This window comes from Bubalus bubalis, chromosome 20 (assembly GCF_019923935.1).
Source record: "Bubalus bubalis isolate 160015118507 breed Murrah chromosome 20, NDDB_SH_1, whole genome shotgun sequence".
In the NCBI taxonomy this organism is placed as follows: domain Eukaryota; kingdom Metazoa; phylum Chordata; class Mammalia; order Artiodactyla; family Bovidae; genus Bubalus; species Bubalus bubalis.
Window position 1 is genome coordinate 47,772,749 of NC_059176.1, and position 25,029 is coordinate 47,797,777.

At 50.3% G+C, this 25,029-nt stretch overlaps 1 protein-coding gene and 1 long non-coding RNA gene across 6 annotated transcripts; both read right to left on the reverse strand.

Annotated features, from left to right (window-relative positions):
• Positions 1-17: 17 nt before the first annotated feature.
• On the reverse strand, positions 18-7,561 carry LOC102401088. Of its 3 annotated transcripts, none has more exons than XR_006547069.1 (4): positions 6,388-7,561; positions 4,015-4,116; positions 2,704-2,791; positions 18-338 (listed from the first exon to the last, which is right to left on the reverse strand). It is a non-coding gene; the product is annotated as an uncharacterized LOC102401088 (long non-coding RNA). The 3 variants fall into 3 exon arrangements; XR_006547068.1 differs by lacking the exon at positions 6,388-7,561 and adding an exon at positions 5,995-6,376; XR_003105397.2 differs by lacking the exons at positions 18-338; positions 6,388-7,561 and adding exons at positions 2,425-2,531; positions 5,995-6,376.
• A 3,706-nt stretch (positions 7,562-11,267) lies between these two features.
• On the reverse strand, positions 11,268-24,363 carry ZSCAN2 (zinc finger and SCAN domain containing 2). Of its 3 annotated transcripts, XM_044932815.1 has the most exons (4): positions 24,004-24,363; positions 21,823-22,338; positions 18,185-18,230; positions 13,806-13,942 (listed from the first exon to the last, which is right to left on the reverse strand). In XM_044932815.1, coding segments are annotated over exons 1-4 (753 nt in total). In that variant the 5' UTR covers positions 24,194-24,363; the 3' UTR covers positions 13,806-13,941. The 3 variants fall into 3 exon arrangements, with proteins under 3 accessions (XP_006058345.3, XP_044788749.1, XP_044788750.1); XM_006058283.3 differs by lacking the exon at positions 18,185-18,230 and having other exon boundaries at positions 11,268-13,942; positions 24,004-24,235; XM_044932814.1 differs by lacking the exon at positions 18,185-18,230 and having other exon boundaries at positions 11,268-13,942; positions 21,823-22,334; positions 24,004-24,130.
• Positions 24,364-25,029: the final 666 nt, after the last annotated feature.

The window sequence follows — 25,029 nt, forward strand, 5'->3', positions numbered from 1 at the left end:
TGTCATTCTTTCTCTCTTTCTCTCTCTCTCTTTTTTTGAGCTGATTCCTTGGAGCACAGAGGCTCTCTGAGTTCACTTTTTTTGCCCGGGCTTCTAAGACCCAATCGAGGAGGCACTCTGCGTCTCCACTCCGGAGAGAAGGCGCTCTGCATCTTCACTCCATCAAGAGGTTGCCTGCGGCCTCCGTGAACAGAGCAAGTCCTGTGTCAGGGGCTTTATTGGCTTTCTGTGTAAACCAAGGAATATCAGCCTCTTTTTCTCTCCTTTACTTTCTCTCTCTTGCTGACGCTGTCCATCCTGAGGGTATCCCTGGATCCTGCTGGGCAGATCCCTGGACCCTGGTAGGCAGACAAGATGGGGAGGGCAAGGACCAGCTGGAACCTGTCAGTTCTCAATGCGGGTCACCTTCTGGAGAAGCGGGTACAGTCTAGCACTGAGCTAACACACCCCTGGCCCAGGGTTGGGAGAAGCTTAAGGAGGATCTTGGGAAGATGGCGTCGCTGAAGGTAGCTAACCAGCCACGTGCGTGAGTCACACCGCTGCACCTGCCCCATCTCCTGAGCGTGGAGCCAGGATGGCTGCGGCTTCCCTTCTACCCGCCACTTCTCACTCAGAAAAATCTTCAGTGGCCTACTCTACCTGGAAACACAGGAGTGAACTCAGGCATGTAGTTCTGCCCAGACAAGTCACCACATTAAAAAGTCAACTTGGGCTTCCCTGGTGGTCCAGTGGTTAAGAATCCTTCTTTTAATGACACTGGTTCGATCCCTAGTCCAGGAAGATTCCACATGCCACAGGGCAGTGAGTTTGTGCTCTGCAACAAGAGAAGCCACCGCAATGAGAAGCCTGCACACCGCTACTGGAGAGTAGCCTTCATCCAGCAATGAAGACCCAGCATAGCCAAAAAGAAAAAGGAACCTCCAGTTTGAGGGTGGGCTTGATTGAGAATTTGCAGTTCATTTAAGCTCCCAGGTGATGCTCAGGGTGCACATCTGTGGACCCAGCTGAGGAGCACCACCCTCCACGCATGCCCAGCAGTACTTTTGTACAGGACCCAATCCAGTTCAACCACGGGCATCAGGAGAGGAGCCTCAGCAGTGGGAACAGCACAGAAAAGACAGAAGTGGGAGAAGGTGCAGCCCCAGCCTGGGGAGCAAAGGAAGTTGGAAATACAACTGGGAATGTGGGCTGCAGCTGATCCGCAGTGGCCCCATGTGCTGTGCCGAGTTGAGCAGGGAGTCCCCCAAGGGTTCAGGTGGCCGTGGGATGAGCGGGTGAGGGCCTCCTCCAGGCAGGAAGAGCCGGGGCATGTGATCCGATGCTCACACCCAGGGCAGCACATCTTTACGGTTCTTTGTTGTCTTGGGTTCATTTTGGTGTAACCAGTAAATAAGTGGGTCAGATTTTCTCTGCTCAGTGTCACTTCTTAGACTTGGGCAAAATGGATGCCATGAATTAAGCCAGACACAAAAGGAGAGATACAAGATTCCACTTACATGGGGAGCCTAAAACAGACCAATTCGTAGACACAGAAAACAGAATGGTGACCGCCAGGGGTGGGGCACGGGGAGGCGGGAATGGGGACTTACTGTTTAATGGGCAGAATTTCAGATTGGGATGATAAAAGTTTTGGAGTTGGATAGTGGTGATGGTTGCACTTAATGCTTCTGAATTGTACACTTACAAATGGTTAAAGTGGTAAATACTATGTCATGTATATGTGTCCGTGCATGCTAGGTTGCTTCAGTTGTGTCTGACTCTCTTTCAACCTTATGGACTGTAGCCCGCCATGCTTCTCTGTCCATGGGATTCTCCAGGCAAGAATACTGGAGTGGGTTGCCATGCCCTTCTCTAGGGGATCTTCCCGACCCAGAGATCGAACCTGTGTCTCTTAAGTCTCCTGCACTGGCGGGCAGTTTCTTTACCACTAGCGCCAGATGTTAAAGAAATATCATGAGGGCAAGATCTAGATACAGAAAGAAGGAAGTGACTATTACTTTTAAGACAAACTATCAATCTTAGTGTCAAGGAAAACAGTGCCTTTCATACCTCAGCTGTGGCCTGCCTTAAACAAGGAAGGAGGTTTAGGTAATATTTTGCAGGCTGATGACATTTTTAAATACTTATTTTTATTTATTTATTTGGCTATGCCAGATCATAGTTGCAGCATGCTAACTCTTAGTTGTGGCTGGTGGGATCTAGTTCTCTGACCAGGGATTGAACACGGGCTCCTTGCATTAGGAACACAGAGACTTAGCCACTGGACCACCAGGGAAGTCCCTATTCTTCAGTTTTGACAGCACATGGGAATCATCTGAATTGGTCTGGAGACGTGTACCTGTTTTGTGAATTAGTCCACAATAGTTTAACCCTACCTTGTGCCTTTCCTACCAACCAGGCCTAAAATCGGTACCCACGCCTTACCTACTGGGACCAATGATGTCTCACTCATGTCAGGAGCAGTGTCACAGGCTTTGCTGTGGAGTTTTACAAAACCTGCCAACCAAGGTGCTTCTTCCCTTTGGAGGTGCCTGTTGAGGATCCCACACATTCCTGTGCTCAGCTTTAGTTTATATGCCACACCCTCCCAGGGAAAGGAGCTGTACCCTTTTATCCCACTTCCCATACTGTAATCGGGGGGGGGGGTTCACACTCACCCACGAAGGGTCCCTCTCCCTCCCTCCCTCCACTGCTACCGCTTACTGCTCGCTCTTGTGGGAGGCTCTCAGTTCTACTTCAGGGCTACGATTCATTTGGTCTTCTGGTCTGGCTGTGACATCATCACCATGACCTGGAACAGATACATGAATTCTATGCTTGCTTCAGATGGATGTTTAGGGAACCCAGTACTGATCCTGAGGATTCCTTCTGTGAATCCCTGTTCAAGCACTGGAGAAGGTAAAAATTCTGTAGGCACTAAAAATCATCCCAAGACATAAAGAAGCAAAGAGACAGGAGGGCTTCCCTGATGGTCTAGTGGTTAAGAATTCATGTCAATGAAGGGGACACGGGTTTGATCCCTGGTCTGGGAGGATTCCATACGCCACATAGAAACTAAGCACGTGTGCCAAAACTACCAAGCCAGCACTCTAGAGCCCAAGAGCCGCAACTACTGAGCCCCTGTGCTCAGAGCCCATGCTCTACAAAAAAAAGGAAGCCTGCACACAGCAACAAAGACCCAGTGCAAACAAAAATAAATGAATTTTTTTTTAATCTTAAAAAAAAAAAAAAGGCAGAGGGGGAGCTCAGTCTTATGTAGATCACTGCAGAGGCAGTGAGGAGGGTGGGTGTGGAAGACACAGGAGAGATAATATCTGGAACCCAGGCCCACTGCAGTCTGTCCACCCAGCTCTCCTGGGGCTGCTTCTGCTCACTTCTAGGCAAAACTGACAACATAGAGACAATCTGCAGCAAAAAAGCCATTTTGCAACAGGACCCAAAGGTTCAATGAAGTTACTAAAGCCCAGCGAAGCCCTTTGCTTCAGGCTGGCTCCTGCTGAATGAGAGCTATTCTCCAAAGGGAAAATAGCTTGTGCCTGCTCCTCCTGGATCAGAGAGGTGCTCACTCTATTTTAAGCAATTTTCTTATTTAACGGCAGGGACCAACACTCAAGAGTACCCAATATTGTGCATTCTCTGAAGAGTCAGTCTGAAAAATGGAAGGGACTTCCCTGGTGGTCCAGTGCTAAGACGCCATGCTCCCAATGCAGGAAGCCTGGGGTTTGATCCTTGGTTGGGGAACTAGATCCTACATGCCCCAACTAAGAGTCTGCATGCTGCAACTAAGACCCAGCACAGCCAAGTAAATTAATTAATTTAAAAATGTTTAAGGAAAAAGAAGAGTCAGTCTGAAAATGGAAGGGAAGCTGTAGCTACCAGTCCCAGGGAATGAGCAAATTCCACATTGATACCAAGAGAAAAGTTTACACATCATCCATATACTGCTGGCAACCCAAGGTGGCTCTCTCACATTCCTCTACTTGAACTACTCAGAACTAAGTTCCCATATCTCACCTGCAGCTGCTGTCTTCCAGGTTCTCTTTGCAAATCTTCCACCAGGGCCACTGTCTCCTGTCCACTCTGTGGATGCTTCTGTCTAACCCAGATCTGGATCTCCTGGGGAAGGACAGCCAAGAACGGTTCTAGGACTAGTGACTCTAGGAACTGCTCTTTCGCTTATCTCTCTGGTCTCAATCACTGATGACCAAGATTCCAGAGTTGGATGAGGGACTCTCGGAGTCCTGCTGCTTCTCAGTAGCAGAAATGCCAAAAGCACTGGCAGGAGGTCTCTGGTCCAGGGACATTCCCTAGAAGGAAAATTTCCTGCCCCCTGTGGGAATCTTCTTCCAGCTTCATTATTTGAAGTCCTTCTTGTACTTGAGTGTGGATTTGTTTGTCCACAGCTACAGCCATTGTTCAGATCAGAGAGAAACCCTGCAGCTGCGCTCTGAACTTCAAACCTCTTCCTTCACTTCCCTGAAAAGCCACCTTCAGATAGGAATTGAAGTAGAACTTGAAATTCTAGAGCCAGAGACATACATTACAGAGTGAACTCAAGTGAAAACCACAAGTGTCAGGAAGCATTTAACAGGAGGCTTCCTGTGTGCTGTTTTGGATCTGTCAGGAATTCTCTGTTCCTTATTAATTCCTGAATATTCAGGAATTAAGAGGAGAGACAAGCCTCTCCCGGGACTGAGGAATCCAGGCATTTCCTTTGTTAGTTTTTCTATACAGTGATAAGTACCCTCTTCCTTTTTATGAACCATATGGTAAAAGTGGTTATTTACAACTCTCTCTTTCATATGGATGACCTCACGTTTTCTTGATAACTTGTAGGTTTTGACTTTATCTCTGCTGAAAATAGCTATCTTGTAAGACAGTATAAATACCTACACAATGTTGAATAAAACAGCTTTGCTCCATCAGAGCTCTGGTCCCCGTGTCTTTCTCTTTCTTTCTCTCTCTCAGGCTATTTCTTTGGAGTGCAGAGGCCCTCTGAGTTCACTTTCCTGCCCGGGCTTCTAAGACCCTCTCGAGAAGGCGCTCTGTGCCTTCACCCCCCTGAGAGGGCGCCTGAGGCCTCTGTGAACAGAGCAAGGCCTGTGCCAGGGGCTTTATTGGCTTTCTGCGTAAACCAAGGAATATCAGCCTCTTTCTCTCTTTTACTTTCTTATCGTCGACTCCGGACCACCAGGTTCCGGTCCATTAAAGGACCTCAACACACAAGGTTAGCCCAGTAAGACTGAGGTGATGAAAATAGTCTTTCTGTTCCTCCCCACACCCACACCCTGCCTGTGCCATGTCCTGATGCCCTGTGGAGTCTGGCCCTCGGTCACTGGCTTCCCCTCTGGGGAGGCAGCTCCAGAAGTTTGACAGGAGGGGGTCAAAGGCTGGTGATCTGATTGGAAAGTAGGGGAAGAATGTGAAGCTGTTTTGCATAGCAATTTACTTTACACCAAGAAAATGCCAGTTTTCCACACTGAAGAATGAGGATGGGCGGATGGAGAAAATAGGAACGAAAACTTGCCCACCCTCCCAAGCCACTGGTCTTCAAAGTGTTGCCAAGTACGTGCGGCCCGAGAGCCAGACGGGCACCCAAGGTGGCAGCACCTTGGAGAGCAGCGCCTGACTGGAGCCCGCTCTAAGCTTCGGAGGTTCGATGGTTCCCAGCCCTCAGCTGTCCTTCCCACCGGCTGAGTTCTCAGATTGGAGGGGGGTGGGGCGCTCTGGGGATTCCTTAGTTCCGGCATCATAACTCTCCCAAACAAGGAGAACTACCTTGGTTATTAAGGTTACACGGTGTGAGAGCAAGGATAATGTGATCACAGACTCAAAGGATGTTACAGTTGGAAGGAAAGTTGAGATACTCAGGTTTCCACTCCCTCAAAGCTCCTAGTCGTGGCTCAGAGACCCCCCCCCCCCCCAGGACCTTGCCGGAGGACACAAAGTTGGCCAGAGATGGGCAGTCCGGGGACGGCGGAAGGGGTGTCTGACCCGCAAGAGCTTGACTTTCACCGGAAAGCTACTCTGCTCCGCGGGCGACCTTCTCTGGAAGCTCTATGGGGTAAACGCAGGCCCTGCGGACGGAGCTGCCTCGTCGGCTACGGAACTACAGTCGTCCCCGCCGGGCCTGGTGGACAGCGAGAAGGAGGGCGCCGCCAACATGAGGGTCGCATCCTCCCCCGCGGTCCGGACCGAACGGTCGGACCCCGGGTCTTCGCCTGGTCACGCCCAGCCCGTGTGGAGAGCCCAGACCTGAGGTGAGAACCGCTCCCGTCCCCCGAGGCGCTGTGACCACCACCGGGGGCCTGACTCCGCGGCACCTTCTCTGTGGCCACACACAGTCCCTACACGACCCTCCCACCCCGAGAAAGGACCGCAAGATACCACATTCGGACAGCGACTAAACGCCGGAAGCGGAAATGCAAGCTTCTGAAGGACTCGGGCTGGCTGAACTACATTTCCCATAGGCCTCCGCCAGCGTCTGCCGACTGACAGCAGCATTAACCAATAATCTTTCGGAGTGGCTTGGGCGCCGTTTACCGATGCGAATCATCGATGACGGGTGGGACTTTCCTACACGGAGATTCGGGGTTGCCGAGCCACAGCTGTAGTCCACGGAAGTTGGGAGGTTGCAGCCCTACGTCGCTTCTCCCACCGCCGTGGGAATCGGGGGAAGTGGCGGCTTCTCGCCTTACTCCGCCTGGGGGGGGGGGGTTACTGAAACAGAGGGACCTTGGCAAAGCATTTCCCTTACAGCTGAAAGCGGGTGTTTATCCCTATTTAATCCTATTATACAGGTGAATAAACCCTGGCAGCTTGGACCCAGTTCTCAGGATGGCGCTGAGACCCCAATTCAGATGTTTTGCCATTTAAACAAAGTGCTTTTCTGGCTGCCCACTGTAGTAATGCTTCACCACTATCCTCCCCTTTGCCCCCCTCTCCCCATGGTCCTCATTTCCCCAGTGCACAGTCCTGGGTGATTCAAGATGACTATCATTGAGCTTATTCATTTAACAGTCCATTGTGGAGCATATACTTTGGGCCAAGAAAAACAGTTCCTCCTCTTGAGTGCAAACTGGCAGAGGGTGCACTTTCTAAAGTGGAATGGTGAACAACCCAAGGAACTCCAAAGCAGTAAGATTAAGTGCTAAATGGAGTAGCTTTCAAAGTAAATGACTGGAAGGAAGTACTAGAGAGCAGCTGGGAGAGCCCAGGAGGAAAAAAGGTGCACCCTCAGGGAAGAGGGTGGGAAAACTATACTTTATACCTTTGCTATTTCTGGCTGCTCCGCATGGCATGTGGGATCTTAGTTCCCTGACCAGGGATTGAACTGGTGCCCTCTGCATTGGAAGCATAAAGTCTTAACCACTGAGCCACCAGGGAAGTCCCTCTCAGCATATTTTATCTGATTTGGTTCTGACAACAAATTTTGTGTAGTAGGTCTCACTCCCTATTTAACACATGCTGCTGCTACTTCTAAGTCGCTTCAGTCATATCCGACTCTGTGCGACCCCAGAGATGACAGCCCACCAGGCTCCCCCGTCCCTGGGATTCTCCAGGCAAGAACACTGGAGTGGGTTGCCATTTCCTTCTCCAATGCATGAAAGTGAAAAGTGAAAGTGAAGTCGCTCAGTCGTGTCCGACTCTTAGCCACCCCATGGACTGCAGCCTACCAGGCTTCTCCGTCCATGGGATTTTCCAGGCAAGAGTACTGGAGTGGGGTGCCATTGCCTTCTCCAATTGGATCTTGAATTCAGTGGAAGGTGGGTGAAGATATGATTTCCCCCCAAGGAGGGGCAGCCTGTGGTGGGGTATAGGACAAGAGGAGCTCTATCTGTAGAGTCCTAAATCCAGCTGCAAGTCTGGATCATGGAGATTTCTTCTAGCCCCTTGGCTCTTAGGAACAAGAGTTCCAAGAGGGCTAATGTGGAAAACTCAGCCCAGCGCTTTCAGGGTGCACACACACCTAGCTTTCCAACCAGCCCAGCCTAGAAGTTCCACAGAGCTGCCTCAGGGACCAGCACAGAGGGGCAAAGACCCAGCCCAGGAGAGAGCTTTGGTTCCCACCATTCAGTCATCAGAGCATCTCTGCTTTTACCTGTTTTTAAAAAATAATCTTAAAAGTTAATTTAATTTTGGCTGTGCTGGGTCTTTGTGGTGGCACTCCGTACTGTGCAGCACTCTCTAGTTGCTGCACAAGGGCTTCTTGTTTCGGCAGCTGCACATGCAGGCCTCTAGTTGTGGCTTGTGGGCTTAGTTGCCCAAAGGCTGTGGCTCCCTGCTCCCCACTAGGCTCTGAAATCTTCTATATCAAAATCTGAGCATCATCCATGCAATTCTACTTCCACTTCCTCTATGGCCATATGCTATGTTATCAAGAGGGTGAGAGAAAGCAAAGACTTTAATATCTATCCAGAGATTTGAAATAGCTTCACAAGGTCAGGCAACAGGGAGGTTATAATGGCCTTACATTTGAAAAAAAAACCCCAGGTCTGTCTTTGAGAGACTGTGGGAGGGGCCAAGCCCAGCACATGGGGCCCGCCCCTGCCCAACTCTCTGGTTATGAAACAGACCTCCCATCAGGGATAAAGGGTTGAGGAGGGTGACCCCCGGTGATGGGCAAGAAAGGGTCAGTTACAGCAGTGGATCACCTTGACACTGGGGGAGAAGACTGGAACAAGTAGCCAATATGCCGATTTTAATGTTTCCTTGTTCTTTCCATTTGTTCCTTTGGGATTTCTTTTGACTTTAATAATGCAGTGGGGGGATTTCTCTGGTGGTCCAGTGGTTAAGACTCTGTGCTTACAAGGCAGGGGCTCTGGTTCAATCCTTGGTTGGGGAACTAAGATCCCACCTGCCATGTGGTATGGCAAAAAAACACTTAAAAAAAAATGCAGTGGGGTGAATTGACTTCAGGAGTAGAGTGGTTAAGCGACAGGTGCTGGGCAAGTTCGAAGAAGGCAATGGCACCCCACTCCAGTACTCTTGCCTGGAAAATCCCATGGACGGAGGAGCCTGGTGGGCTGCAGTCCATGGGGTCGCTAAGAGTCGGACACGACTGAGCGACTTCACTTTCACTTTCATGCATTGGAGAAGGAAATGGCAACCCACTCCACTGTTCTTGCCTGGAGAATCCCAGGGACGGGGGAGCCTGGTAGGGTTGCATAGAGTCGGACATGACTGAAGCGACTTAGCAGCAGCAGCAGCTGGGCAAGTAACAAACTGAACCTCTCTCCTCTGGGTCTCCAGGTCCTCATCTGTGAAGTGGGGATAACTTACTACCTCACAGGGTGGTTGTCAGGATTCAGTCCTGCATGTAGAGCTGATAAGCATGCTGCCTGTGCAGAGTAGCCTTGCCATAGACTGTGCAACTCTCAGCTATTATGGGTTACTGCAAACCAGAAATGCAACTCACAGGGAAGTAGAAGTCCATGGAAAACAAGAGGAAGTCTCATGATTACCTGCCTCAAATTGTAAAATCTCTAATAAATTGTAAAATCTCTAATAATAAGAGTGAGGGTGTGTGGTTAGTGGCACAAGTGTGCCCAGAGCCAGGTCAGTCCAGCTCTCGACACTCCATGGGCACTTGTATTCCCAAATGGCTAAGAATTCTGTAGGGCCTGGTTCCCGAATGGCTCTAAGAGATTGGAAGGAAGAAGTCTTGGGTGACTCCCAGGTTTCTGGGTTGGGTGAGACCTAGTGGATGGCGGTGCTACTCACGAAAAGGAAATTCACCTGTCACCAGCACCCTGGTCACAGGAGATAGAGGCAGGCAGGTGGGGGCGTGAGTTCTGAACTTGGGAGTCTGAGGCTCTAGGAACACTAGAGGGAAGTCGCAGGAAGGAGCCAGTAGAGAGGGACAGACTAGAAATTGAGGGAGAAAACCGCAGAAGAGCAAGGTCCTGAGCTCTGCAGGGAGGTGGAGGCGAGCGGCAGGTGGACAACCGAAAGTGCATCTCCAGGCTGAGCCCTGAGGCGAGAAGTGGGAAGGTTCAGAGAAGTTGGCTGGTTTCGGGGCGGGACGCTGAGGGAGGCCACACCAGGCAGGCTCAAGGTTCTCAGAGGTGAGCAGAGGCCTGGGGGCTGGCACGGGCCAGAGGGTACAGGGTGGTCGTTGTGGGGCCACACTGAGAGCAAGGCAAATAAACCTTTTGTGGGCTTTTAATTGTCCCACGGCTGTCCTCATGAACTTAGAAACAAATTGGTAATAAAAAACTTGGTCCCTAAACATATGTACCTTGAAGGGGAGATGGTCTGTTACAGAGACACGTCTGGCAGAGGTGGATCTGCCCAGGGGGTGGGGGCTTCTCGATGTTTTTTAGGGGAACAAACTGTGTCCTTCCATCCAACACACCTGCCACACAGACCCCTCTCTGCCTCTGCAGACCCCCTCTAGCTGCAAGCAGGACAGGAAGCCAGGGGCTCTCAACCTTTCTAGAAAACCACCATCGGTCATTTTCCTAACCTGGTTCCTGCCTGATTGATTCTGCAATTCTAGCTAACCTTGTTTGCTTTTTATTCCCAGGATATTTTGTGTTTCTACCAGGTAGGGAGGAATAAAGAAGGAAATTTACTTAGAAAAGTTTAAAAAGCTTAGTATCAATTGTTTTCTTGAGGTGAGACTTGGAAGAGAGCCACCATCTTCTACAACCCAAATTTCAGGGCATCACTGAGGAAACCCTCCTGGTCCCCCTCCCTTACAGGCAGGGCAGACCTTGTCTCTTCCCAGACAGACGGGAATCTCTCCCCCAGGAAAGCGGCATGACGATGCGCAACAGAACTGCTTGTTCACGGCCTCTCCCCAGCACCCAGCACAGCGAGGGTACACACGCCCTCAGTACGTTTTCTCAGTAAGTGAAGGAATGGAGCCAGCGATGGGGATCTCACAGCCTAGTGGTTTGGTGTAACAGCTGCTGCTGCCTAAAGCTTCCTGTGTCTTAGTCGATTCTGGATGGAGATGATACCTCCTGGGGAGGCAATCTGGCACAGGAACCAAAGCTGGGGCTCCAGGCGCCGGTTGACAGGCTAGATGCAGCGATGGCAAAGGGCAAGTGGAGAGGTGTGCACACTGGTCGAACACCTGGGACCAGGTTTGCCTTAAAGCTGTGCTCTTTGAAGCAAGTGACCCTTTTAATCTAAAGGTCTTGGACTACTTCTGGTCTGAGGCAGGAGGTGAGCGGGTGGATGGAATGGGGAAGTGAGACACAGGTTTTCTAACACTCAAGCTTGGGTTTTTAACATATGTGAAAAGACAGACTCGGGAAAAGAATGGGACTCGACTTTATTAGGCGATTTGGAGCAGCCATCCTGTAAAAACCAAGGTGCATTCTGAGTGCAGACCCCACGCATAGGAGAGAAAAACCTGTTTTTACCATCCTCTTCCCTCCTAACAAACCCCTTCACCTGCTATCATCCTGTCTCGACTGTTTCATGGCCGAGAACAAAGCCCTGGGAGCGTCTCAAGATTAAGGGAGACACCTTCTCTTGATTCAAGCCCAGATCTCTTCAGGCGACAGACGATGTGGCCTCAAAATCAACCGTAAAAAGAATGCTCTCTGTACACAAATGCCACCAGATGGAACTCTAGGTCTGCGTACGTAAGACAGAAACGACAAATACACAGGGTGGCGATTACAGGGCCACGGATCTGGCGGGCAAAGATGCAAGGCCACTCTGCAGAGTGCAGGACGATCACCCGGAATGAGACAGAAACACCACGCACCAGGGGGGCAGCTGAGGGCTCCGATGACACCTCACACTCGAAAACTGAAACTCTGCAAGAGTATGTGCGTCCCCCACCCCCAGCCGACCTACCCCAGGACAGTGAGCAGAGACAAAAAGTAAACACGTCGCTTCTCCGTCATGCCTTCCCTGGCAGCCCTGGGCAACCTCCTATCAATGGAAAGGTTCCTGGCTAGACTCCCTCGTGTTTCCATGTTCCTGATACTTTCTAGGAAAGGACTTTACCTTCATGTGGATGACTCAGAACAGGAGAAGCCCTCCGCCTTGACCCGAAATCCAAACCCAGGACCCAGAGGCAGGAAGAGCCAGTTCTGCCAAGGCCCGGGGCCTGGGATGCTCGCAGCTCGGGTGAAGGGACCTCAGCCCCAGTGGCAGCAGGAGGACCAGGTCTGGGGCCTCTCTCTGCAACGAGGGCCCCGCTGGCTTCTGTTGCACACGGAGAACTACCTTCCCTGTTCTATCAAAGGGGAAACGGAGGCACAGAGGTTCAGGAGAGACGGAGCCAACCGAGTCGAGAAATGTCACAGGAAATGGACTGAACTTTCCGAGCTTCCGTTCCCATGCTCGGTTCTCGCCATCTGACTCTGACTCTGATGTGACGGGATCCTAGCAGTGAGAGTGAGCAGGGGTTAAGATCCTGGCAACACGCCTTCAGGAGGAACGGCTCCTCTAAAGACGCATCCCTGCATGAGGGCAGGGTGGCTGGTCCCTTTCCCGGGCCCCCTGTGCCTCATGCTCCCTCCCTCTCTGCCCTTTCAGTAGAGCTTCTCCTTCAGGTGAGTTCGCTGATGGGTGATGAAATTGGAACTGTTGCTGAAGCCCTTGCCGCACTCGGGGCACTTGTAGGGCTTCTCACCCGTGTGGATCCGCTGGTGGATGATAAGCACTGAATTCCAGCTGAAGCCCTTGCCGCACTCGGGACAGCGGTAGGGCTTGTCCCCCAGGTGGGCCCTCTGGTGCATGACCAGGATGGAGCCCCGGCTGAAGCTCTTGCCGCACATGAGGCACTTGTAGGGCTTCTCGCCCGTGTGCGTCCGCTGGTGCACCACCAGCTGGGAGCGCTGGCTGAAGCCCTTCCCGCACTCCCCGCACTTGTAGGGCTTCTCGCCTGTGTGGATCCGCTGGTGCTTCAGGAGGTTGGAGCTCCAGCTGAAGCTCTCCCCGCACGTCCGGCACTCGTAGGGCTTCTCGCCCGTGTGCGTGCCCTGGTGGGCGATAAGGCTGGAGCTCTGGCTGAAGCTTTTGCCGCACTCCCCACACTTGTAGGGCTTCTCCACCAGGTGGGTCCGGCGGTGCGTGGCCAGGTTGGAGCTGCGGCTGAAGCTCTTGCCGCACTCACCGCACTGGTAGGGCTTCTCGCCCGTGTGCGTCCTCCGATGGGTGATGAGGGCCGAGCTCTGGCTGAACCTCTGGCCGCAGTCGGGACACTTGTAGGGCTTCTCGCCCGTGTGGATCCGCTGGTGCCTGATGAGGTTGGAGTTGTAGCTGAAGCTCTCGCCGCACTCCTTGCACTCGTAGGGCTTCTCGCCTGTGTGGATTCCCTGGTGCGTGTTCAGGCTGGACCGGTTGCCGAAGCTCTTGCCGCACTCGGGGCACGAGTAGGGCTTCTCGCCCGTGTGGGTCCGCTGGTGCGCGATGAGGTTGGGGCTCCGGCTGAAGCTCTTGCCGCACTCAGCGCACCGGAAGGGCTTCTCGCCCGTATGGATCCGCTGGTGGGTGATGAGGTTGGCGCTCCGGCTGAAGCTTTTGCCGCAGTCCCGGCACTTGTAGGGCTTCTCCCCGGTGTGTGTGGTCTGGTGCCTGCTGAAGTTGGAGCCGTCGCTGAAGCTCTTGCCGCACTCGTCACATTTGTAGTATTTCTCGCCCGTGTGAGTCCGCTCGTGGGTGATGAGGTGGGACTTTCGGCTGAAGGTTTTCCCGCACTGGGGACACTCGTAGGGCTTCTCGCCCAGGTAGGTGCCCTGGAGGCCGATGAGCTGGCCAGCTTCCCTTCCCGGGGCGGGCACCACCCCGTGGTCCTTCCTGGGGGTGTTTCTCCGGGGCCCCTGGGGGTTGCAGTCTCTCTCCACGTCACTTTCCCAGTCGGACTGCGGGATGGCTTCCCCTTCCGGCACGTCTGAGAACATCTCGTGGGAGTCGACGTCCTCGAATATGTCCTGGTTGGAGCTCTCCCAATTTTCACTCTGGATCTCAAAATCTGAAACAATGAGGAAAAATGTGCAATTTGTACTCAATTTCCTGTAATGATGAGAAAAGAAAACCAAAGGGGAGGGGCTTCCCTGGTGGCTCAGCAGTGAAGAAATCCCCTGCCCATGTGGGAGACATGGGTTCAATGCCGGATCCAGGAAGACCCTACAACTATTGAGCCTGTGCTCCAGAGCCCCGAGGGCTGCAGCTGCGGAAGCTCTCAAGCTCTGGAGCCTGTGCTCTGCAACAAGAGCGGCCACTGCAGTGACAAGCCCACGCACCACCACCAGAGAGTAGCCCCTACTTGCGCAACTAGAGAAAAAGCCTGCACAGCAATGAAGACCCAGCAGAGCCAAAAATAAACACATAAATAAAACATATTACTTAGTAGAAGAATTCTGGAATCAGTTTGAAAGGAAGTCAATGCTCAAAAAGGCAGAGAATTCTTCTAAACATGATCCAATTTTTTGTTTTTTGGTTTTTTTTGGACATGGGACCATTTTTTAAGTCTTTATTGAATGTGTTACAATATTGCTTCTGTTGTATATTTTGGCCTTTTGCCCTTAAGGTATGTGGAATATCTCAGGTCCCAGACCAGGGATCAAACCCACACTGCACTCATTGGAAGGCGAAGTCCTAACCACTGAGCCACCAGGGAAGTCACACTACTCCATTTCTGATGGTCTCACAGGCTACAGAATAGCATCTCGATTTAATGGGTATTTCCCTGGTAATCTGTGAAGCGGAACATCTTTTCTTATGGATATAATTCATTTTTATTCATTTCTAAATTGCCAGGTCATATCTTTTACCTTTTATTCCACTGGGTTGACTTTTTTTATGAATTGTAGATGCTCTTATAGAGCAAGATTTTGACTCTTATCTGCTACACTGCAGGCTTTGTTGCAAATATTTCCTCCCAGTCTCTGAACTGGCTTTGAACTTTCTTCAAAGTATCTTTTTAATATAAAGGACTTTTGTTTGTTTGTTTCCATGAGTCCAATCTAGCTTTGATGACTTGTTTTAAGATTGCAGTCCTACCCCACTGCAAGATTCCAAAAATACTCTCCTATAGGTGATTTAAGATGGTTTACAGTATAGATCTGTAACTCATCTGAATTTATTTCTGTGTAACTTGTGAAGCAGGGCTCTATTTCTATGTAAGTTAGGAAGCAGAGATCCACTTTTAGTTTTTTCAAAAGGGTCAGACCACTGTCCAAATACTATTGAATTGTCAAAGGACCCTTATTGGTTAGTAGACAATTATAATGCATCCTAAACCAATGGTTCTTGCATTTTCCTACCCTGACCCAGGCTCTAGGCTCACATGGAATTCAGAGGGCCACGTGTGTCCCCCTGCCCAGCCAGAGGCCTCTGCTTTCTCTCCCATACTAGAAAGCATATCAGAATAAAGTGTGGAGAAATTTGCTGTCAATATGGGGATAAGTATGCATGTGCTGTAAATGAACAATGAGATCACTGGTCACAGACATCAGTGCTTTAGTGTGTGTTAGGCTCACAATTCTTGAAAGGTCCTTCCCACCTGACTGTGACATACCGCTGGGTCTCAATACCATGGTCAGAGCCACTGGTTTGAAATGCAGAAGTGGGTCTCCAATTCTCATACAGCTGATGCCCCAGTGGGATTATCCCTGTCAGGGTGCTGCCTTGGCGAGCCTGGTGGGAACCCGATAGCACCTAAGTGGCTTGGACCATTGTTCCCCCTGAACTCTGACTGCTTGAAAGACGAAGTGCTGGTAAAAACAGCAAGGAGCTGTTATCAGTTTAAATGAATGACTGCCAAATAGTTTAGTAATAACATTACATCCCAAGAGTTCTGTGTGGTATACATTTCAAATATTTAAGTGAATTAAAAGTGATGTTGTTCTGAACCTGAGAATCGTGGCTTTAAGAAGACATATACCTTTATAACCCTACACTGCTCTCTACTCTTCTTATTGACAAGAGAGTATATGGGCTCCCTGCTGGCTCAGTGTTTTTACATAAAAAGTCCACCAACCAATGCAGGGGACATGGGTTCGATCCCTGGCCAGGGATAATTCCATGTGCTGTGGGGCAACTAAGCTTGTGTACCACAACTACTGAGCCCATGCTCTAGAGCCTGGGAGACACAACTACTGAGCCCACATGCCTAGAGCCCGCGCTCTGCAACAAGAGAAGCCACTGTGATGGGAAGCCCTCGAACCGCAACTAGAGGAAGCCCGCACAGCAACAGGGACCCAGCACAGCCCTAAATAAATAAATAAATAAAATTATAAAAATGTATTTAACAACAGCATAAAAAAAAAAAAACAGCGTAAAAGATGATAATACCCCCCCCCAAAAAAGATGATAATACCCATTGAGTTTGCTAAATATAAACAAAGAATTAATACAGAGCTTCCAAGAGTGAAAACCTAAGAGCAGGTGCTCTCGGGGCTTCCCTGGTGGCCAGTGGCTAAGACTCCGCGCTCCCAATGCAGGGGGCCCGGGTTCAATCCCTGGTCAGGGTACTAGATCCCACATGCCACAACTCAGAGTTTTCATGCAACTAAAGATCCCGTGTGCTGCAACCAAAACTGGGTACAGTCAAATAAATACCTAAATATTAAAAAAAAAAAAAAAAAAAAAAAAAAAGGCATAGGTCCTCTCTTGCTGTACTAAGCTGCCTGGCCTGACTTCCCTTCCAGCCTGAGAATTCTCCCAGGTCTTACCCAGTCTCCCTTTTGAGATTTTGGAATATTGTGCTAACTTTGGGCTTGACCCCATTATGTTTTAAAACACAAGTTTAGCTTGGCTTTCTCAAGGGAAAGGCAGATAAGCCTGGAATGATGAAGCTATCCATCTGCCTCCTTCATTGACCCAGCAGTTGTTTCTCCACACAGGAAAGATTCATTTTTCTCACTCCGACAACGAGTCTCCACTATGTGCAGGGCACTGTACTGCATGCTGTTTTTAAAAAAAATGGAAAAGAAGACAGGTTCCTTGACTTTGGGGATTTTATAGGCTCCTAGAAAAAATAAGATGAGGACCAATACAAACAGAAAACAAGAGACTTCCCTGATGGTTCAGTGGTTGAGACTTCACCCTCCAGTGCAGGGGGTGTGGGTTCCATCCCTGGTCAAGGAACTAAGACCCCACGTGCCTTGTGGCCAAAAATTCAAAACATAAAACAGAAATAATATTGTAACAAGTTCCATAAAGACTTTAAAAATGGTCCACATCAAAAAAAAAAAAATCTGAAAACAATATATGATACAAAGCCAAAAGAGAAGGAGATCTGAATGTTCCAGGGGCGATGACTTCAAGCAGAGGTGACAGAGATGCTCTTAGGTGGCGGATCTAGGGACGGGGAAGAGAGGCCGTAAGTAAGCACCTGCTTTATGGAGCAGGTACGTGTCCCAAGGTGTGTACTCAGAGGATGACCATCACACAGGGATGGAACAAGGCCATTCCAAGTCACGATTCAGCAGCACAGGTGAAAGCTACAAGCACAGGTTACGTTCAAGGAACAGCATGATCTGAATGCAGCGAGGGGTGAGGGGATCAGGGGATGACCAGCCAGGGGCCACCTGGGCCAGGCCACACAGGGCCACGAGTGCGAGCAGAACAAAGAGGTCTTGCTTGATCTGGGGACACTGGGGGACTAGAGAGGATGTGTAAGCAGAAGTGCCCCATCGCTCAGGTAGGACTGCAGCAGCTGCCATGCAGGCGGAAGAGGCTGAAGGCATGTTCCCTCTGGAGGCTCCTGCCAGTCTGGTGAAATAGCAAAAGCCTGAATGAGGGCTGGGAATGGAGTTCACAGCAAACTACTCCAGTATTCTTGCCTGGAGAATTCCATGGACAGAGGTGTCTGGGGGTCGCAGAGTCGAACACAACTAAGCAACTGAATATGCATGCAGAGGGATCAAAAATGTCCTTGGGAAACGCAAAGAGAGATGAACTTTACCTCATAAACTATTAATATAAGGGACTTCCCTGGTGGCCCAGTAATTAAGAATCTGCCTTGCAACACAGAGGACTCAGATTCAAGCCCTGGTTGGGGACCTAGGATCCCACATGCAGGGGGGCAACTAAGCCGGAGAGCCATAACTACTGAGCCCGAGTGCTCTGGAGCCCACGTGCCACAACTAGAACGTCTGCACCGCAAGGAAGATCCCGCGCGCTGCAACTAAGACCCAATGCAGCCAAGTTAATTAATTAGTTAAAAAAAAGAAAACATCCGTTTGTGAGCCAGGTAGCAGGTTCTCACCAGATCTGATGGCACTTGGATCTTGGACTTAAAAGAGTCTCCAGAACTGTGGGAAATAAATTTCAAAACTATTAATACAGGTCCAGTCTCAACTGAAACGACAAGATATTTGATCTGGGAACACCCAGAGGTGCCTGCTAGACAAATATTAAACAACATGGTCTAATCAGGTCTTTAAAATGTACTGGGTAAAACATGTGACCAAAGGTCCCAGGCTGGACAAACAGACTAGAGGTCAAGTGGTCTTATCCTGAGGACATGCTTGACAAGAGATGGAGATTACTGCAGAGGTTCCTCTGAGCAATCACCAGGCAGGTCAGGAACACATGCTGAAGAAATGAAAACCAATGAAGATGACCTCAGAGGCAGAAATCTGACAAGCTGCTCAGTCTGGACATTCTCCATCTGGGACGTCCCATGAAAGATGAAACAAAGCCCCTCCAACAAGCCAGGTGGGGAAGGCGGTCACAGTGGGGGCCAGTCATTGCGTCAGAGATGCCTCGTGAGGCGTGACCCCCCGCTCTGTGACTCCAACTGCACAATAGCCCAGGGCTTCTCCTCAGCCCTTCAGCCCTCTGGCCTCTCTTTAGCCTCTGACTCAAGAGCCTGATATTCATCACAGACTTGTTACATCCGCCAGAAAAGTAAACAAGGTTTTTAAAAAGGATGAGAGGCTTTTGCTTTTTTTAAGCAGGAAGAGTAAAATTAAAAGTTATTTTTCAGGGTCAAAGACCATCTGGGACTTTGCTTCAAATAAAACCTGGGGTAGGGACTTCCCTGGTGGTCCACTGGCTAAGACTCCATGGCTTCCCAATGAAGGGGGCCCAGGTTCTGTCCCTGGTCAGGGAACTAGATCTCTCACGCCCCAAGTAAGAGTCTGTAAGCCACATCTAAGAGCCAGTGCAGCCAAATAAATGAATAAATAAAAAAAAAAAAAAAAAAAAAAAAAACCTCTAAGATCCCCCCAAACACATGTGGAAGCAAACAGACTGGAGTTTGAATCCTGGTTCCACCACGAACCAGCTCTCAAAGAAGAGCTTGACTTTGCTGAATGTCCATGTCCCCTCCTCTGTTACATCATGGTCCCACACACTTCATGGGATTATTAGTGAGATAGAGGTGTAAGGTGCTCAGTGCAGGCCTGGGCTCACAGTGGAACCTCCATGACCACCCTCTTCTCCAAAGTACGGCTTTATTCACACCTCCCAAGTCTCTGGGCATTGTTACAACTCCGCCCCTAAACCATCTTCCCTTCCCAGTCTTCTGAATCCTCTAGACTAGATGCCTCTGAATTAGTCACCTTTGTCTTAAAAAAAGTTTTTTTTGGTCATGTCTCACAGCATGTAGGAAAAGGAAATGGCAACTCACTCCAGTATTCTTGCCTGGAGAATTCCATGGACAGAGGAGCCTGGTGGGTTGCAAAGAGTCAGACACGACTGAGCAACTATCACTCACTCACGGCATGTAAGATCTAGTTCCCTGAGCAAGGATTGAACCTGTGGCCCCTGCATTTAAAGCGAAGAGACTCAAACAATGGACCACCAGGGAAGTCTCTAGTCACCTAGTGACCCTACAGATGAGTCACCTACAGTCCTCATCTGTAGCCCCTCTTTCCAATACCCTACCAAGAACTAGGACTTTGCATCTCATTTGTGATGAAATGATTAAGAACATGAGCCACGTCCTCAGACCCCTGAGCTGGCATTCTTGTTCAGCCTCATACTGGGGGCATGATCTTAATGGAGTCACTTATCTTCCCCAGTGATGATAATCCTGCCAATCTCTCAAGGTGGTGACATCTATGTGAGTTTTGCATACAAGATACTAGGCACACTGCTTGGCTCACAAAGACGATCCATCAGTGCTGGCTGGTGTTACCATGAGTTCTTTCTCACATGTCCCATCTCCTCCCCTTCCCTTGCTGTCCCCACCCCATCACTGCACACCTAGCGTCCAGGTGGCTTCCCAGCTGCTCTCCCACCTCCAGCATAAAACCTGAACCCTGTCGTTGAGCTCAGCTTCCTCCCTTGCCCCTGGGGCCCTGGTTTCAATCTGCTGAGGCCAAAGCCTCACCCACCCTTCCCCCAAACCCTACTTCCCACCACTTCCTAAAAACACACTTTCCACTCCAATCTGCCAGTCTTCCTTACAGCCGGTCACCCGAATGATCCCACGGGGGTCCACTCTCCCAGGCCTCTGCTTAGCACAGCTCCTGGAATGCCACACCCTGCCCCTCCCCCCACACCTTTCCAAACCCCCCACCAGCTCAACCCCTGCTCAAGGATCACATCATTCACAAAGCCTTCACTGACCTTGCCTCTCCTTTCCCCTCCAACCCTTTTCCCTGAACCTCTGCAGTTCTCATCAGCACAAAGGTAGCCGCCGTTTCCCACGGGTCCTGAAACAGTCCTAGGGGTACAAGTGGTGGTTGTTGTTCAGTCTCTAAGTCATGTCTAACTCTTGGGACCCCATGGACTGTAGCCCACCAGGCTCCTCTGTCCATGGGATTTCCTAGGCAAGAACACTGGAGTGGATTGCCACTTCCTTCTTCAGGAGATCTTCCCGACCCAGGGATCATGTCTCCTGCAATGGCAGGCAGATTTTTTTTACCACTGAGCACCCAGGAAGCCCAGGGGCACAGGCAGATCTGCAGTAAACAGTTGGTAATCAAGGCAGCCCAGTTTACAGCTGAAGACCAGAAAGGAGGCAGGGTGGCTGAATGGCATGTGTGGGTCCCACAAGGTAATAATAAAACCAGAGACAAATATATTAAGTTGCAAAAAGCTCCAGTTTGGAATTACTCTTTTAAGAGCCCAAGATGACTTTATACCAGAGACTAAGTCCCTAGTTATTAGCTGGCTTACTCGTTATTTATCATGATTTCACAAAAAATAATCACTTAAAAAAAACAGGATTTGGTTTATCTAATTGCTAGAACTTAAAGTATCTGGATGTGTACTGCACAACCAGGTGCAGGTGCCAAGAGCTGGTTTCCGGGGCCTTCAGTCCCTTTCCTCATTACCTCCATCAGCTTCCCAACCATCCCGACTACAGCACAAACAACAACTGCGCTAACGTGTACCTGTGGCTCCAACGGTAGGCCTGTGCTTCCCTGGTGGCTCAGTGGCAAAGAATCCACCTGCCAATGCAGGAGATATGGGTTTGATCCCTGATCGGGAACATTCCACACGCTACGGAGCAACTAGGCCCATGTGCTACAACTAACAAAGCTCTTGTGCCCTAGAGCCCATGTTCCGCAACAAGAGAAGCCACCGCAATGAGAAGCCCGTGTACCACAACTAGAGAGTAGCCCCCGCTCGCTGCAACTACAGAAAAGCCTGAGCAGCAACGAAGACCCAGCACAGCCAAGTAGAAAAAAAAATAGTCCTCTAAGCCCTAAAAGTTACTCTTATTACTTCAAAGAGTAATTCCTTATGCTGAAATTCTGGAACTGTCACTGCACACAACCAGGGCATCTGGGGTGACAGCGTGCCGATCACCTGCACACAGACTGGCGGGATGGGCTGACGGGGACTCGGTTCCGGGATGCGCCTTTTCCTCCTCTGCAAACACCGCACCCCTCCATCTTGGGCTGGGAGGGAGCTCCCACCCTCTCCCTGTGAGGCTCTCCATCTCACCACTGTCCCGAAGGGTCTGGGTCAAGTCCTCCACCAGGGCCACCGCCTCCTCGCCACTCTCGGGCCGATGCTCCTGCAGCCAGGCCTGAATTTCCCGGGGTAGCACGGTCAGCATTTGCTCCTTGGTGTGCATCTCTGGCCTCAGCCAGCGCCGGCAGAGCTCTCGAAGGCGGCCGAGTGCCCCCTGCGGCCCTCCGGCCACGTCCTCGTGGGGGCTGCCCTTGCCAGCACCCTGGGGAAAGGGCTCGGTCTCAGGGCCATCTTCCTGCAGCACAGCTTCCTGTACCCAGGAGTCGTCCTCCAGGATCACGGTGGCCACCTCCTCCTCCTGGTTGTCTTCCTCCTGAGGGAGGCAGACTACAGGGCTTCGCGGAGCAGTTACTCTCGGCCCCTCTGAGGCCATCATCCACGTCCTTGGGTTGGAATCACTCAGGCTTCTGATCTTGACCTTCGGTCTTCTCCAGGCAGGCTCCCTGAGAAGACGGCACCCTTCTCCAGTTTCAACAAGTGGTCTGGCTAAGAATGAGAGAGAGAACTAGGATCAATAAGTAAAAGGTCCTAAAACAATCTAACTCACAACAGCCCAGGTCAGGCCACCAAGTGATTCTTACATCCGCAAATCAGGAGAAGTTTCCTGTCCCTCTTAAAGGAAAAATGGCTTATTCCTGAAACCATCTCCGTGGCAAGAGAAGAATCACAAGCACAAAATACAGTGTTTTTCTTCCCAAAAGACCAAAGCATGAGTATGAGAAATTCGAAGCCCTCGCAAGAACCCAGGACAGAGCTATCCTGCTCTAAGTCAGTTCAGATTTGCTGCAGAGTCAGTGACCTTGACCTAACATACAACTCAGTCACACAATCTCATGGACTACCTAATAAACAGATAAGAACACCCATCCTACTAATCTGAAAGGAACGTCTTAAGAATTTACAAAGGATCAGATGTCAAGGCACTGTGAGCCTCAGTGAAAGGAAGGAAATATCTCAACTGCATTATTATATTTTAAAACATGATGTTTTAAAATGCTCATATTCTTAGATCCAGCCATGGCCCCTCAGGAATTTATGTTTTAAAATAACCATCTTTGCTAAATTTACTAAATATTTGCAAGGACACACAACCGTTTCTAATTGCAAAAAAAAAAACGGACACCTTAAAATCCAGCAGCAGGAGAATGGTTAATTATGGCACATCCATACAGTAAAATGTACTAAAAACTACACTGATGATGTAATAATGGCTACATTTGCCGGGGCGGGGGGGTGGTGGGGGTGGTGGGATGTTACTGAGAAGGGGCTCAAAGGAGCTGAAAATGTTTTATGTCTTGATTTGGCAATGGTTGCATAAGAGCATACATATGAAGTTTAAGATTTGTGTGCTCTGATGTATGTATTTTTAAATATTTAAAAAATTATGCTGACAATAATTATTAATCATTAATGATTTAAGATAATCCTCATAATAAGAAAACTAATGAATAAAAACAAAACCAGCAAGATAGAAAAACCACAGACACAGTATGACCCCAATTCCTTTTAAAAATGAACACATACACAAGGAAAAAAAAACAAACCTGGATAGAAATTCTACAAAATGTTGAGAGCAGTTATTTAAAACAAAGACTAAAAGGCAATGAAGTATTTTTAAAAATTATCCCTACAGCATAAAGACTCAGAAACACTCCCGGGAAAACTTTTTAAAAAGAAGAAAAAAGAAAAGCCAGTGGAAACACTAAAGCTCTCAAACTGTATTCACCAAATGGCTAGAAGAAACAGTTATAACATAATTCTTAACTTGGGGGGGGGGGGTGCAGGAAAACCGTTCCCGGACAATTTAAGCGTTGTCCCACTTGGGGCCAGACACGCCCCCTCAGAAGCTCAGTTTCCCCATTTTTAAAATGAGCTGCGCGGGATGTCGTCCACTGTGCCTTTCAGTCTAAAAAGCCTGTGCCCCTGGCTGGATGTACAAGGAGCTCGCCGCTAGGGAGAAGAGTTCAGGTCGGCTCCCTGAGCCCGACCTGGCGCCTAAGCTCGGACAGCCGGGGGCCCGCAGGACACGAACACGGCCCCCGACGCCCCTCCCCCAGCAGGGCTGCCCGCCCTGGCTCCAGGCCCGTTATCCCCTGGCCTTGGGCTGCTCCCCCGGCCAGCGCGGCTCCGGCTGTCTGTCTCCGGGCTCACCTCTCCAGAGACCGGATGCCACTTCCCCGGTCGCTCCACGCGCTAAAGCGCCCCCGGGCACGGTCCGGCCCCTCCGGAGTCGCAGCGGCTCAAGCCCGAGGGGCACCGAGAACAATGGACGGGAGAGGCCCGCCCCCCCGCCGCGCTCATTGGCCACCGAGAACGGTCCCTGGAAACTCTGCTTTCCCATTGGCGAATACGGACCCAGCCTGGCGGCGGGAGGGAGGCTGGGCCGAAGGCATTGTGGGAGATGTAGTCCCCACGAGCCGACTGCGACCTCGGGCCAGGGAGCAGAGTTTGGGGATTTGATAACCTGCGCAGTGCGGGAGGAACCCAGGCGGGAAAATCCACCGACTGGCAGTCAGGGCCCCAGACCTGTGACCTGGGACAGATCACTCCACTTCTTTATGTCCTCCAAATAGTGGTCTATAAAAAGGGAAAGTTGGATGGAAGCTCCCTTTCAGCTGTAACTGTGTGGCAGATAATTTTGTTAGGCCCTTCGACAGCCGAAAGCGGCCCCTGAATAGGAAAAGAATCTGCACGGAGAAGTCCCTTCCCGCCCAGCCCGGCGCCCCTCCCACAGCCGGCACCCGGCTCGCACCTGGCTTCTGGAACCCCTTTGTTTACGCACGTGGTGTTCCTGGGTCAGGAGGAGAGATTTGTCCCGCCTCTTCTGCCGCGGACCTCCCATTCTTTCCTCTGTTTCCTCTTGTATGGAACCTGCCTCATCATACCGCCCCCAGCACACCTGCTCCACGTCTCCTCGTTATTAATAGTTATCCCAGCCTTACTTATTATCAGTCTCGGCACTGGGGGGCTGAGAGTGACAGATTGGCCTCTTTTGTGGGGTTTCAGTGGCTGGCACTGTCCACTAAAAAATTAGTCACAACCTGAAAGTAGAGAATCTTTTGTTCAGTTGGGAATGTTCAGGACTCCAAGCCCAGGAGACAATATCTCAGCCCTAAGACATAGCTCCCAGGAGGCGGGAGAGGGAGTCAGGCTATATACAAGTTTGTAAGGAAGGGA

Coding starts and splice junctions, on each gene's coding strand:
- ZSCAN2 (XM_006058283.3), bottom strand. CDS start 24,193: ATGGGAAAGCAGAGTTTCCAGGGACCGTTCTCGGTGGCCAATGAGCGC. Junction 22,339..24,003: donor GGCATCCGGTCTCTGGAGAG/GTGAGCCCGGAG, acceptor TCTCATTCTTAG/CCAGACCACTTGTTGAAACT. Junction 13,943..21,822: donor CCAGACCCTTCGGGACAGTG/GTGAGATGGAGA, acceptor TCATTGTTTCAG/ATTTTGAGATCCAGAGTGAA.